General features: G+C 35.9%; 1 protein-coding gene across 3 annotated transcripts in view; it reads left to right on the top strand.

The window, feature by feature from the left end:
• Positions 1 to 12078, top strand: part of Sara (Smad anchor for receptor activation) — a 64933-nt gene that overhangs the window by 34741 nt on the left and 18114 nt on the right. For all 3 annotated transcript variants that reach the window (XM_071593695.1, XM_071593696.1, XM_071593697.1), the window contains 4 exons: positions 5740 to 5862; positions 7397 to 7561; positions 9781 to 9959; positions 10368 to 10496. In XM_071593695.1, the coding sequence (XP_071449796.1) occupies positions 5740 to 5862; positions 7397 to 7561; positions 9781 to 9959; positions 10368 to 10496 (596 nt within the window). The remainder of the gene's footprint in view (positions 1 to 5739; positions 5863 to 7396; positions 7562 to 9780; positions 9960 to 10367; positions 10497 to 12078) is intronic.

The raw sequence follows: 12078 nt of genomic DNA on the forward strand, positions 1-12078 counted from the left end.
GTCACAGAAGTTTCAACACAATGGTGTGTATGTATTTGTGTAAATAGTTTGTCAGGAAACAACAGGGGATCGTAATGGTGTGGTGGTTAATGTACTGGCTTCCCACCCGAGGGCCTGGGTGCGAGTCCTGGAGAGGCAGATATTTTTCAGTGGGATCCTTATTCTTACTTGAGGTGTTTTATGGAGGGCACTTAGAGTGAATAAACCATCCGCCAGATGGGATGTTAAGCCGTGGACCCCTTAGTACCTTTCGTTAACAGTAGACTAATGCTGACGCCGGGTTCCTTTCCACCCTTCATCCTTTCCTGTCCATACCTAATGGTGCAAATGACCTTAGCTGTTGGTCGCCTCCTCTGAAACTACTACTTGGAAATTATAATCGGGGGACTTGGAATTACTGCTACTTCTCGTATAGTAATTTTCCACTTCCACTTTTTCAACTTGAAATCGATGTAAAACCATAAAAACTATTTGAAAAAGAAGCGTAATTAAGTTGAATGATTTTTGCATGTTTCTTGTCATTGTTGCTTAGCTCAGATGTAATACTTATGCTACTCAATTCCTTGTTTCCTCATTTCAATCCTCTTTTTACCACTTCAGCTGCCATAAATAGGAAAATCACTCCGGGAATAATTGCATTTCGTGTAAAGTTTATGTGGTAGAATGCTCTTCTTGGTGATCTTTATAAAAAAATATCTGAAAAGGAAAAATATGGGTCCTAGGAACAATGCAATTCAAAAATGCTGTTTATGTGGAATTTTCAATTTTATTTTGGAAACATCTTCAAAATTTGGAAAGTTACATATTTTTACCTAAAAAATTAGTAGATGCTTTCATTGAGTAGATAGAATCTAAAATGTGAGGGTGGTCTATCCCAGCCCAGAAATTGTGCTGTAAAATAACCGGTTTGTTTTCTTTGTTTATGATAAGTTTGTTTTTGTTGAAATTTTCCATTTTCTTCTGCCTTTGAAAATAATTCTGTTTCATAACACACACTGGCTTTGTTCATTGGATTTCTTTAACTTATAGCCTTTTAGGAAACTTAATTTTTTGCTTTCAGTTTTCACTTCTGCATTTATTTTGTCTCATTTAAACAGTCTTACATTGCTAAATTTATGAAAGTGTATTAGTATTTTAAAAAAGTACATTTACCATGTTTCCCAGCCAATCAAATGCACTTTTTTGCTCCTTAATCAGCCTGCATCTAATGGGCCAAGGGAATGTGGATATAACTTCAACCTATAGGATGCAAGCCAATCAATTAGAAAAAATACCTAATATAAGTATTTTTCCCCTCTTCAGGCATAGAAAATGATAATCTTCATTGCAACTTTCGATAATATCATTGTTTTGAGCCAGTAGTAAGCAATAGAGCTTTAATATTTCTTTGACAGTGCTTTATATAAAAATTCCCTGATAAATAATAAATGAATAGAGTATATAATGTTTAGTTTCATCTCACATGTGATGCTGCTGCAAAACATAATTACTTTGGGCTGATGGGGAATACACTCCTCTACTAAGTCATTATATCTCTCACACTAAATTCTGGATCTACAGGTACTCAATCTTCAGTGATATGAGAGTATAGTAAAGGCATAGAAAATAGTTGCCTTTAATACAAATGTTGATAATATCAAGATAATAACAAACTATGTATTACATAAAGAGTTAAAATTGGAATAACATCATGGAATCTAAAGAGAGGAGCTTGTCATGCAGTGTTGAATTTAAACTTGAAGCTGTTAATTACGCTTCAAAATATAACGGCAGCTGAAAGGCATTTTCGCCCACCTGTGACTGAGAAAATGATATGAAAATGCCATGAACAGAAAATTAATTTAGTGAATGCAGATAGAAGGAAAAACTTTGTTTTCATGTGCTCCTAAATGGACAAAGTGTGAGGAACATTCAAGAATTGGATAAAACAGGTAGAATGGGACTACTGTTTCAACAAAAATGATTTTAAATTAAGCTAGAAAATAAGTCATAGGTGTGTCTATTGCTGATTTTTTTGGGACAAAGTTATGGTGCAAGTGATTCATGAAGACAGATAGTCTCTGTATGCATACCAGAACTACAATAGCACAAAAACTGCCTAATGAATACAAAAGAGAGATTACAGAATTCCACAAATGTGTCATTAACTTGAGAAAAAGGATGTGTTTTGAGAGGATAAATAGGGAACATGAATGAGGTGCCCTTGATATTTGACCTGCCATCAAATAAAATAGTGGATGTTAAAGATTCTGAGAAGGTTATGATAATATGGTAGGTTATGACTTCTGGTAACTATAAGATGTTGTTCTTTTTACATTTTGCACTCGAGCTTCAAAACTCCCTCCTTTGTTAAACTTGAAATGAAAAGTCCTGCCTATATGTACAATTCCATATGGAATTTATATTCATGTTCATCCCAAAGAATGGATGTATGGAGAGGCTTATGAGCTATAGTAATAGAAGGTGTAGACCAGGTCCAGGTTCTGGAGAAGACATGCATGTGATCAGTTTTAGTCCCAGAAAACGAAGTCAGAAAAAAGCATTGCCAGGTAACTGAAGATGCTTCTTGCTGTAATTTTGGGGAGGTAACCATTTCAATTGTTGCCTCTGGCCATTTCAGTCAATAAACCATGCAAGAGTGGATAAAGGAGATTAAGGCAATAACAGATGACATCATCCCGACAGGGAGAATGAAACTGCCTTCGATTTCTAGTGTTTGTGAAGGGGTGGAAAAGTCTTGGTAGAAAGTTAAAAGTGAGACTATCATATTGTATTTTTAAAAATGTGGAATTAGCAATGTGCTAGAAGGAAGTGAAGATGGCATCTTGAGGAAAGTGACAATTTCAGGGAAAATAACTGCATATATATCATTTTAGCAGCAGTGATGCCAAAATTCTTGGATTCTGTGATGAATAAACATTTATATAGCTGATAATCTTTTCATCTAACAATTCTCTTATCTTTACATAAAGTGTTGAAAATAATGTACTTTGATCCTTTCAGTCTGATCCAAGAATTTTTCATAATTTCTTACCTGAAAAGTCACGGTGCGTCGTATGTGCTTTTGCATCTTAATGGGCCAAGAAAAATGCTATTTCTCAAAATTTTTAATTTTTCAATAGGTTAACGGTGCATTTTTCCCATGAAAATCATCTTATCATAAGTCACTTTTAATTGATCTATTTAGAAAGAAAAAATTTAACAACCATTGTAAAATATAATTATTTTCTTTCAAAAATTTAAGTCAATGCCTAAAGAAATGTTTATGGGAGAAAAAACTGCCATCGTATTAATTCATTTGTGTCGCATAAATTCCAAAATTCAATATGCTATTAAATTTTTTGAAAACGTCAATATTTCATATAATACTTTTACCAACATGTTACAAAGCACGAAGTATGAAAAATCATATGGCTATACTTACGCTCCAATATAACATATTTATAATTTTATATGAGATATACTTGTGAATTATACAAGATTGAAACCATTGTTGCTATATTTACAATTTCCTATGACCTTAATGTGGAATAGAAGGGCTTTTATGTTCTGTTGACCCCTAGATCAACATTTAGTTTGCTGCTGGCCTATAAAATCCCGGAACCTGTGGATTGTTGAGGATTATCTTGGGACTGGAAAGTTTAGGGAAGCTTACAAAGAGTTTTCCACACCTCTCACTTTTATATCCTCCCCGAGTTCACAAAACATTGTTCCCGAATGGTCAATTGTCACTCCTACCACTACAAACTCCATAATTGAGTAACTCTGCCTATGTTGATTACTACCTACAACTGATATTCCATTCATTCCCTTTATCAAAGCTACTTTACATTTCCTCAAACTCCTTAACACCACCACTCTTCCCCATGACCTCCCAATTACCATGGCAACCATTAACATCACCTGTATGTACACCCCCACAATGTACGCCTGATGTCTCTCCTCCCTCAGCATCTTCATATCAAAATGTGCAGCCCCATATCTCCCTAGCACGGCACTTCTCACTAATTTTTCCCATTTTATCCTTGCCCAAAATTCCTTCTTCAATTTCTCTGCCAGGTCAAAGGTTGTGCCATGTGAAGTAGATTCAGACCATTTTATGGCAGCCTCGACCTCTTTCATCTGGAAGATCAATTCCTCTCCAATTAAACCCTTGAAACCACTTGAATTCCTCATTAATTAAGCCTTTGAAACCACTCAACTGGCTCCAAGTTATCATGATAGTTTCCTTCTCTGAGCACATGGTGTGTGGGATCCCATAACTCCCTCTTCCCCACCTGTCAAACACTCCAACTCTCTCTCTCTCCTTCACCATTACCATTTCCCCCACAATATGGTTCCGTGGTGCATAAACCGAAAGCTATAGCCTAAAGGAAGCAGCAGACACAGTTGCTCTACTTCTGTGTGCTGAGGAAATTCAGCAAAATATCATGATGATTGATTTTATAGCTTAGAGGATAAGGAGATACATTTAGCTCTGTCCACTTACAGGCAAAATGATTTTTTGTGTGTGAACAATTTGTGTTAATTTTTTGTATGTGATACATTTATTTTAGAGTCTGCAACTTTCTTGAAACTGAACAAATGTATACCTATTGTGCACATGTCTTGCTCAGTTTTTTACATTTTTATACAATGTGTAGATTTGTTTACAGTCTATTTTCCAAGTGTATAATATGCATACAAAATTGATACAATGCATGGCTTCTGTATAAAATTTGTATGAAATAACCTCATTGGGCATTCATAGAATTCAGTGTTAAATAAAATTTGCAAAGCAAGTGATTTTCCCTCATCTTGCTGATGCGGTGCTGCCTACACATTTGTACTGGACTACCTTTGAAAATTAATAAAAATTGTAATAAATGATAAACTTAAAGCTCTAGAGATTATTGTTTATGTTCAGAAAAATAATATATGGAATGAATTTTAAAAGTTAATTGAGAATATACCTAAAGCATTAAGTTAAAAGTTGGCCAAAGACTTCTCAAGTTATTAATGCATTGATCCTCAACAGAGGTGGCCTTACTGGTGAGAGGGGCCTAGTGAAGTCGCCACTGTGCGGGGCCTGACATTGTGGTTATAATGTGGCGGGAGTGGTAACAATGTGATCAGTGGGAACATTATGCTTTCGATAAGACAGCAAATAATAACTGCGCATTGATGAAGGGTGCTGCAAGGTTTCTATTGCTTATAAATTATTCTTACATTCCATGGCTTTTTCTGTGAGGCCCTTGTGAAGTCACAAAATTTCTAAGGTGATCATAATTTGTAACATATTTGTAATCGATATCCGTGGGGCCATGTTAGTACAGGGCCCGGTGCCGTCACACCACTTGCCATTCCTAAAGGCTGGCAGTGATCCTCAAGTCTGGTAACTGGTATTTATTAGAGAATACTTTTAGCCATGTTGACAGCTTTTTTATTTTTAATGATTCCAAGGACTATTTTTGAAAAAGTTCCATTTTTACCAGTAAAAGCATTGATGGGAGTACCCTCAGTTTCTCATGTTCTATCTTTCTTTCTGCCTTTGCTAAAATTAGCATACCTTAAGAGAAATTGTTTTTAACATTTAGAATTTGTTGTGAATGATGTGTGTTTGCACTCACAAGTACACATATTTATGTCTAGACTGTTATATTCATATGTGATTCATATTCACAGATCACATATTCATATTCATATATTATATGTGTGGGCTTATGGTTAATGAGTATGACCTCTCTTTCTGACACACAGAGTACAACTTTGAGGAGGGTCCGGAGTTGGATCGATTGATGGATACCCTGATGGATGAATCAGAGCCCCCTCTCGCCTTTGCATTATCCAAGAACTTCTTTGTCCTTGTGAAGATCATAACCCGTGAGTATAACTTAGACTCCAAGATTACAGAGTGAATTAGAGAGAGAGGAAGAGCCTTCAATTGTTTACCGTGTTCAAATGCTGTATGATGTTTACACTTATAGAGGAATCTTAAAGGATGCCTGATTACCCTCCTTAATTCAGAATATAATATTGACTACATTTTCAGCTACTGAATACTGTAAAATTATTGTTGGGTTACTGACCTTTCAACTAAACTATTTAAGCTTGAAAAAGGCCAAATTTCACTTTTAGTCACAATAGTGAAATGGCAGAATTATTGCCTCCCTTCATGTATATATTTATTTAAAGTTAAGCCTGGTAATTTTTCAAAAGTTATTATTGATCGAATTAGATATTAAGGCATACAATACATATATTGTTCTCCTTAGTTATTCCACATAATTATTCAGATGATCAAGTTAAAAGAAAACTTTTCACATCCATGGAAATCCATGTCTAATTTCTTCATATGTGGTTTTTAAATCATGTGTTTGGCATGACCAGTTTTTCGCTTAACTAAGTTGGACCTGTCTGTCCCTTTTTTCATTTAATGCAAGAATTTCACTATGTTGAAATCATTCTCCTCGACTGGGATCAAACCAGAATCCTTCATTATCTAGCCAAGTGCTTTAGTGCCACTTAATCGGAGTGCGAATGAGAATCGGGTGCACATCAGCGGAGACACCATTAAATTAACGATCTCTGCAGTTTCTGCAGTTCTTTAAACCTTTACCCAATCCAAATTCTGCAGCCATGCTTCATCTCCCACAAGGGCACCCCAGTCATCTCCATGTACAAGAGCACCCCAGTCACCTCCTGTATGTCCTGTAGCAGTCCTCTTCTCCTTCATGCTCATTGTAATATTTCAACACGCCATATCGACATCATCTTCATCAGATGTTGATGCCGGCTTATAAACTTGCATTATGACTAGATTCTTTGGTAACATGCCCACTAAGCTCTTGTTCTATCACTTATATATGTTACCTTTGTACTTGTCCATCTTCTTTCACATCTATTCCTCTACCATTTATTTGTCCTATCTTGATTTACCAAAGTGAATGTTGCATTTCCACTTCTCACTTGTTAATCCGCCCTCCCACTCTGCCTCTCCCATCTCACTGCATCCAATGGCACCCATTTCTTTACATCCATTTCAATCCTAAGGTTTTTGAATTTTCCAGTTTGTAACAGAGTCTTAGCATTCCATGTCACAGTATATATTTCAGTGTATTGATATTGAATGCAGCTTCAGGGCAGCAAAATTCAATAGGCCTATTTTATGGTGATAAAATTGCAACAGTTATGTAGCTAATGAGAAGAAAAATTTAATGAGATTTTCTTGGGCAGGACTGCATGCATGCAAGGAAAATGCACTGCGGTAATTTATTAGTTTTGTATTGAAAATATTGGCTGCACAGTAAGCAATGGCTATGGTAGATAAAACTGCCATCAACAAGGGAAATTTGTTTCGTTGTAGATATTCTCTTTAGCAGTCTCTCCAATCGATCTGTGATTTTCTCCCTTGCAGTGGACTGTTGTGTTAATCGAGTGGTGTGGAGTTTCACGACCCGTGGCATGCGTTGTGTGGGACAAGATGAGGTGGTGGTTCTGCTGGAATGGCTGCCTTCGGACAAGGGACCTCCCCGAGACATCTTCTGCCACCTCACCGCCCTCTACGAACAGGCTTCCAAAGGTAGGATGGTTTACCTTCCCTGTGGAGAACCTTGTCAAAGTCTCATTTGCCACCTTACCTTTTTTTGACAAGGGGTAATGGTGAACTCTGGATGGGCCTTGAAATCCACATGGATGGGTTTCCTCTGCAGTGTGTGTGTGTGTGTGTACCCACGTGCACATGCATGTTTGCCTGGGTACTTGAACGCCACATCATGGAAACTTTAACATATGGACAAAGAGAATTGCCTTGGTTTGGAAAATGATAGTGATCACAGGAGTAATTTTTTAAGCATATTATAAATATTGGTCACAGTAATGATTTTAAATTTACAATTTTACATTTTCTACAGGGTTATGTATTAGAACAGGTGGAAAATTAAAAATTTGACCCTGAAACCTCTCTTAAAAGTTGGTGGTACATGAAGATGATGCTTAAGTAATGAAATATGGGTACTGTGATATTTTATAACTGTAGTTTATTTCAAAGTTTTAAAGAAAGAGTACTGGCAAAGGAGATCACTACATGTTCAGAAATTGAGACATTATTTGTAAGCAAATGATTCACTTGAGGATTCATCATGATGGTGATTTAGGTAGTTAATAATAAAAATAATAATAGTTAATTTGCCCAGTGATTAATTCTTTAAGTGTAGAACATGTGATGTACAAACATGCAAAATCAGCAAGGCATAAAAATAGATGTATGTGTACAGATTGTGATCCAGTGTCATTGTTCCATGAGTTCCTGAACATCATAGAAGCATTTATTTAGCTGGGGAGCATTTACCTTGCTTAAAAAAACAGTCCTCAAAGGAGCTTTTAGCATCAAAGGAAATTTATTATACATTGATAAACCCATAACTTAAGCATCCAAGGCACTATTCTTTGCCCAGACATATGGGGCATGCATGTCTCTCTGTCATCTCATTTATAAATATGTGTACTGACATTCACTGAATGCTTCTGAAGGTTAGATGTCACATATCAGACACCTAAGCAATTATGAGTATAGTGTGGGAGAAATGCTTCATTTATGGGCCACAGGGAGTATGATTAGCTTTATGGGCAATCAAACAAAAGACCATCTTTTGTTTTTAAATATGTTAACAGGTTTGGGTGATGGTCCCCAGACAAGTATGCTATAAATAAGGAAAGAATAGAATAAATCATAGTCCAAAAGTATCAGTATATTTAAATATACACGATCTAATGATCCTGATAAGACAGCATGCAGAACTCAAGTGGGAAGATAGGTGGAAATGCGCCCCTCCCAAGTTAGATGTTAATCAATATAAACTGCTTGAAATTTTGTGAAGTTTACCTGGGAAATGCTTTTTACTATATATTTAACGTAAAATCTGTTAACAATTTTATTTCTAGTAAAGAAGAATCAGTTGTCATTCATCTATATTCAGGTACAGTTAGTTGTTGTCGCACCATTTAGTTAATTTCTGACTGACAGATGATGTCAGATTAAGTAGATCATTATGGTGATGAGATGCACGGAGTATCCCAAAGGTGGAAAGTTTAAGAATTCATGGAATTGGCCATAATGAAATGTATAGGAAAAGTCAAAACATATTCCTATCACTTCTCTAGTAATTAGGTATTTTGGTCGATGGATGCAGCCATGTAGCTAAATATACCATAATATTAGGTTTAATGACTTAATTCTGTGAAAAGACAAATTATCATCAAAGTGAAATTTTGAATATTTTTCATGCATTTTGTGTTTAACAAATTGAGGTCCAATGTGGCAAAACTGTACTATAACTGTTACACCTGAAGTTTACCATTTAATAATATTTTGATACTACTAGTCTTTTTAGGCATAATAAATGAACATAAAATGAACATTTATTTAAATAATGCAGTTAACTAATTGGATTGAAGATGAATCATGTGGAAAACGGTAAACATACACTTTATATTGTATTCAATACTTAATAAAATTATTTTACATGCAGGGTTTAATAAGTTAATTTAGCTCACAAAATGAACTGCTCCTCTGAAATGATTTTAATAACTTTTCTTGCTTGAAAATACATGATCTCTCATGGAACTTTTTCATGAGAAATGAAATTGTTCGAAGATCAGAAAATCTACTATTTGTTTATAATCCATAATTCAGAAAGTATTTATTTACTCATTGCATGGAAAAAGAAATTTAGTTCTTTGGAGTCTCGTGGAATTTTTAAATTAAGAGATCAACAGAATGTTTCGTGTCAATGTTTGCAGGTAACACTGTTACGGAGTTGGGCCACAGCACCGTTCAAGGTGTGTTTCTTGGCACACACAACCACGGTGGATTCCTATACATAAGGGCAACATTCCAGTGCTTGAGGCGATTGCCCCTGCCCCCTCCCCCCTACCTGTTCGCCCTTCTCCTGCACCGCATGGAGACCCCATGGGCCAAGGTGAGTATGGGGCCGAGTAGGAAGGGTGGTTTGGTAGGTTAGAGTAGAGGTCACATAGTACTAAGTGCAACAGCATTTGAAATGCACGCATTAGGATAATGAAGTGGGCCAGTTCCTTTCCCTGTGCTACCGAAAACATGACACAACTCATAGCAAAGTTCCAACTGTGTCACTCTTGTGTCTTTTTCTCCCAAGCCTAGTTTTTAATGATAAGCTTGACTATGGTGAATAAAATTCAAAGCTTCCTTTTCAACCTTTTGAAATTAGAATAAAAAATGAAGTGAGCATTTTCAGAGGCATTGTAAGAAAATGAATTCACAAATGCTTTGTGGGAGTTGTGGGATACAGGAATAGCTTTTGACATGAATCACTTTGTCTCTTCCATTCTATCACTTCTTTTGTTGTCAGGTGTTTCCTATCCGTGTGATGCTGAGGCTGGGTGCTCAGTTCCGCTATTACCCATGTCCCCTGGTAGGTGTTCGGGGGCGAGAGCCAGTGTACCACCAAATTGGCCACACCATCATGAACCTGCTCTCGGTAAGTAAATCCCGTCATCAAACCATTGTGCACCATGAAAGTCTCCCAAAAGTTGATGGGTCTTTCCATATGAAATCAAGTAATTTTTTTCAAAGTGAAACTGCCTGACTCTGGAAATCCATGACATTTGCTGCGATATAACCCATATTGAAGGTAGAAATTCTGTTAAATTATTGATGCAAGTTGTATACACAAGCAAAAGGGAAACCAGTTTTCATTTCCAACTAATACAATTGCAATAGGAAAGTAAATCACATCAAAGTTATGCCAAAGTTGACGAGTGCACCTTATAAGTAAAAGGTTTCCTTGAATGTTTAGTAAACATTTTTAATTATTTTGTCATATTTCGCCAGTGATGTTTTGCGTGTGTAACATTCAACTCTCTGAAGTAAGTATATCCAGTATGTGGCCTGAGACTGGTGCATCGTAATAGGGATGCTTTGGCTGAACCACTTGAAGAAAAAAAAAGCATAAAAACTGTCTAGTGTACAAAATTTGTTACAAAATTAAATATAATTGAAACATACTACAAATATTAAATATTTTCCTACCCATATTATTTCCATAAATGCATTTCTATCTGTTCAACATAAATGAAATTAAAGGCTGGCAAAGTTCACCTCTTCCCCCACAAAAAGTGTTATTATTGTCAAAATTTGCAAACCCCAATATTTATCAATGCAGGAGATAGTATAATTTTGCTTCAGACAGCTTTCATTTTCAGCCTCATGTCAACTCACAAGAAATTGATTTGGGATGGAAATGGAATATGTCATTTAAGCTAGTTTGACTAGTAGGCATGTAGGCTGGATGAAGGCGACTGGAAAACTAACAGTTCACAAGGATTATATTATGTAGGGGTGTTATAGTTCCCATTATTTCAGATGACATACTGAGTGAAATTACATAAGCGATTTGTGGTGAAATGCTTGTGCATTGCCTGCCAGAAATGTGGATATTTCTACTAATTGGTTGTGTGTACCCATCACGACTAATTTTCAGAGCATCATGAGCACAATACTATTGTGTAAGTCAGTTTGTAAAGTAAGTCTGTGGATACATAGAGATAATGAGTGCTTACATTTTCATTTTCATTTGAGAATGGCCTGGGATATTGCTAGTTGCATTCCCATCCTCCCTTAAAATGTTGAGGTTAACAGATGCTAAATAGATATGAAGTGCAGTCCATAATGGGTACAAGCTGTCGTGAATATATGCATTGGTGTTTAACGAAGTTTTTCAAAGCCTACTTTTTAGACTGCTCTAAAGGAACACAGTTTCTATGTTTCTCTATAGCATCAAACATGTTTGCAAATTGCACCTATTCAAAGCCCTTCCAGATACATTAGCAGTGTTATAATTGGTATGGTCATAAACTGGTAAAACTTTGAAAGGAAAGTATGAAAATGAGTCATTTACATATTCATGAATTCAGGGTAAGGGAGCACATTACAGCAGGAACTAGAATAGATTATTACTCATGTTTTTAATGGTCTTATGTTTTACCATTAGTTAATAAATATGAAATGGGATATTTGAGTGATAAAAGACCACATTCAATGCTAGATTGTCTTGACTCTTT

This window comes from Hetaerina americana, unplaced genomic scaffold (assembly GCF_022747635.1).
Source record: "Hetaerina americana unplaced genomic scaffold, ioHetAmer1.1.p SCAF_6, whole genome shotgun sequence".
Classification (NCBI taxonomy): domain Eukaryota; kingdom Metazoa; phylum Arthropoda; class Insecta; order Odonata; family Calopterygidae; genus Hetaerina; species Hetaerina americana.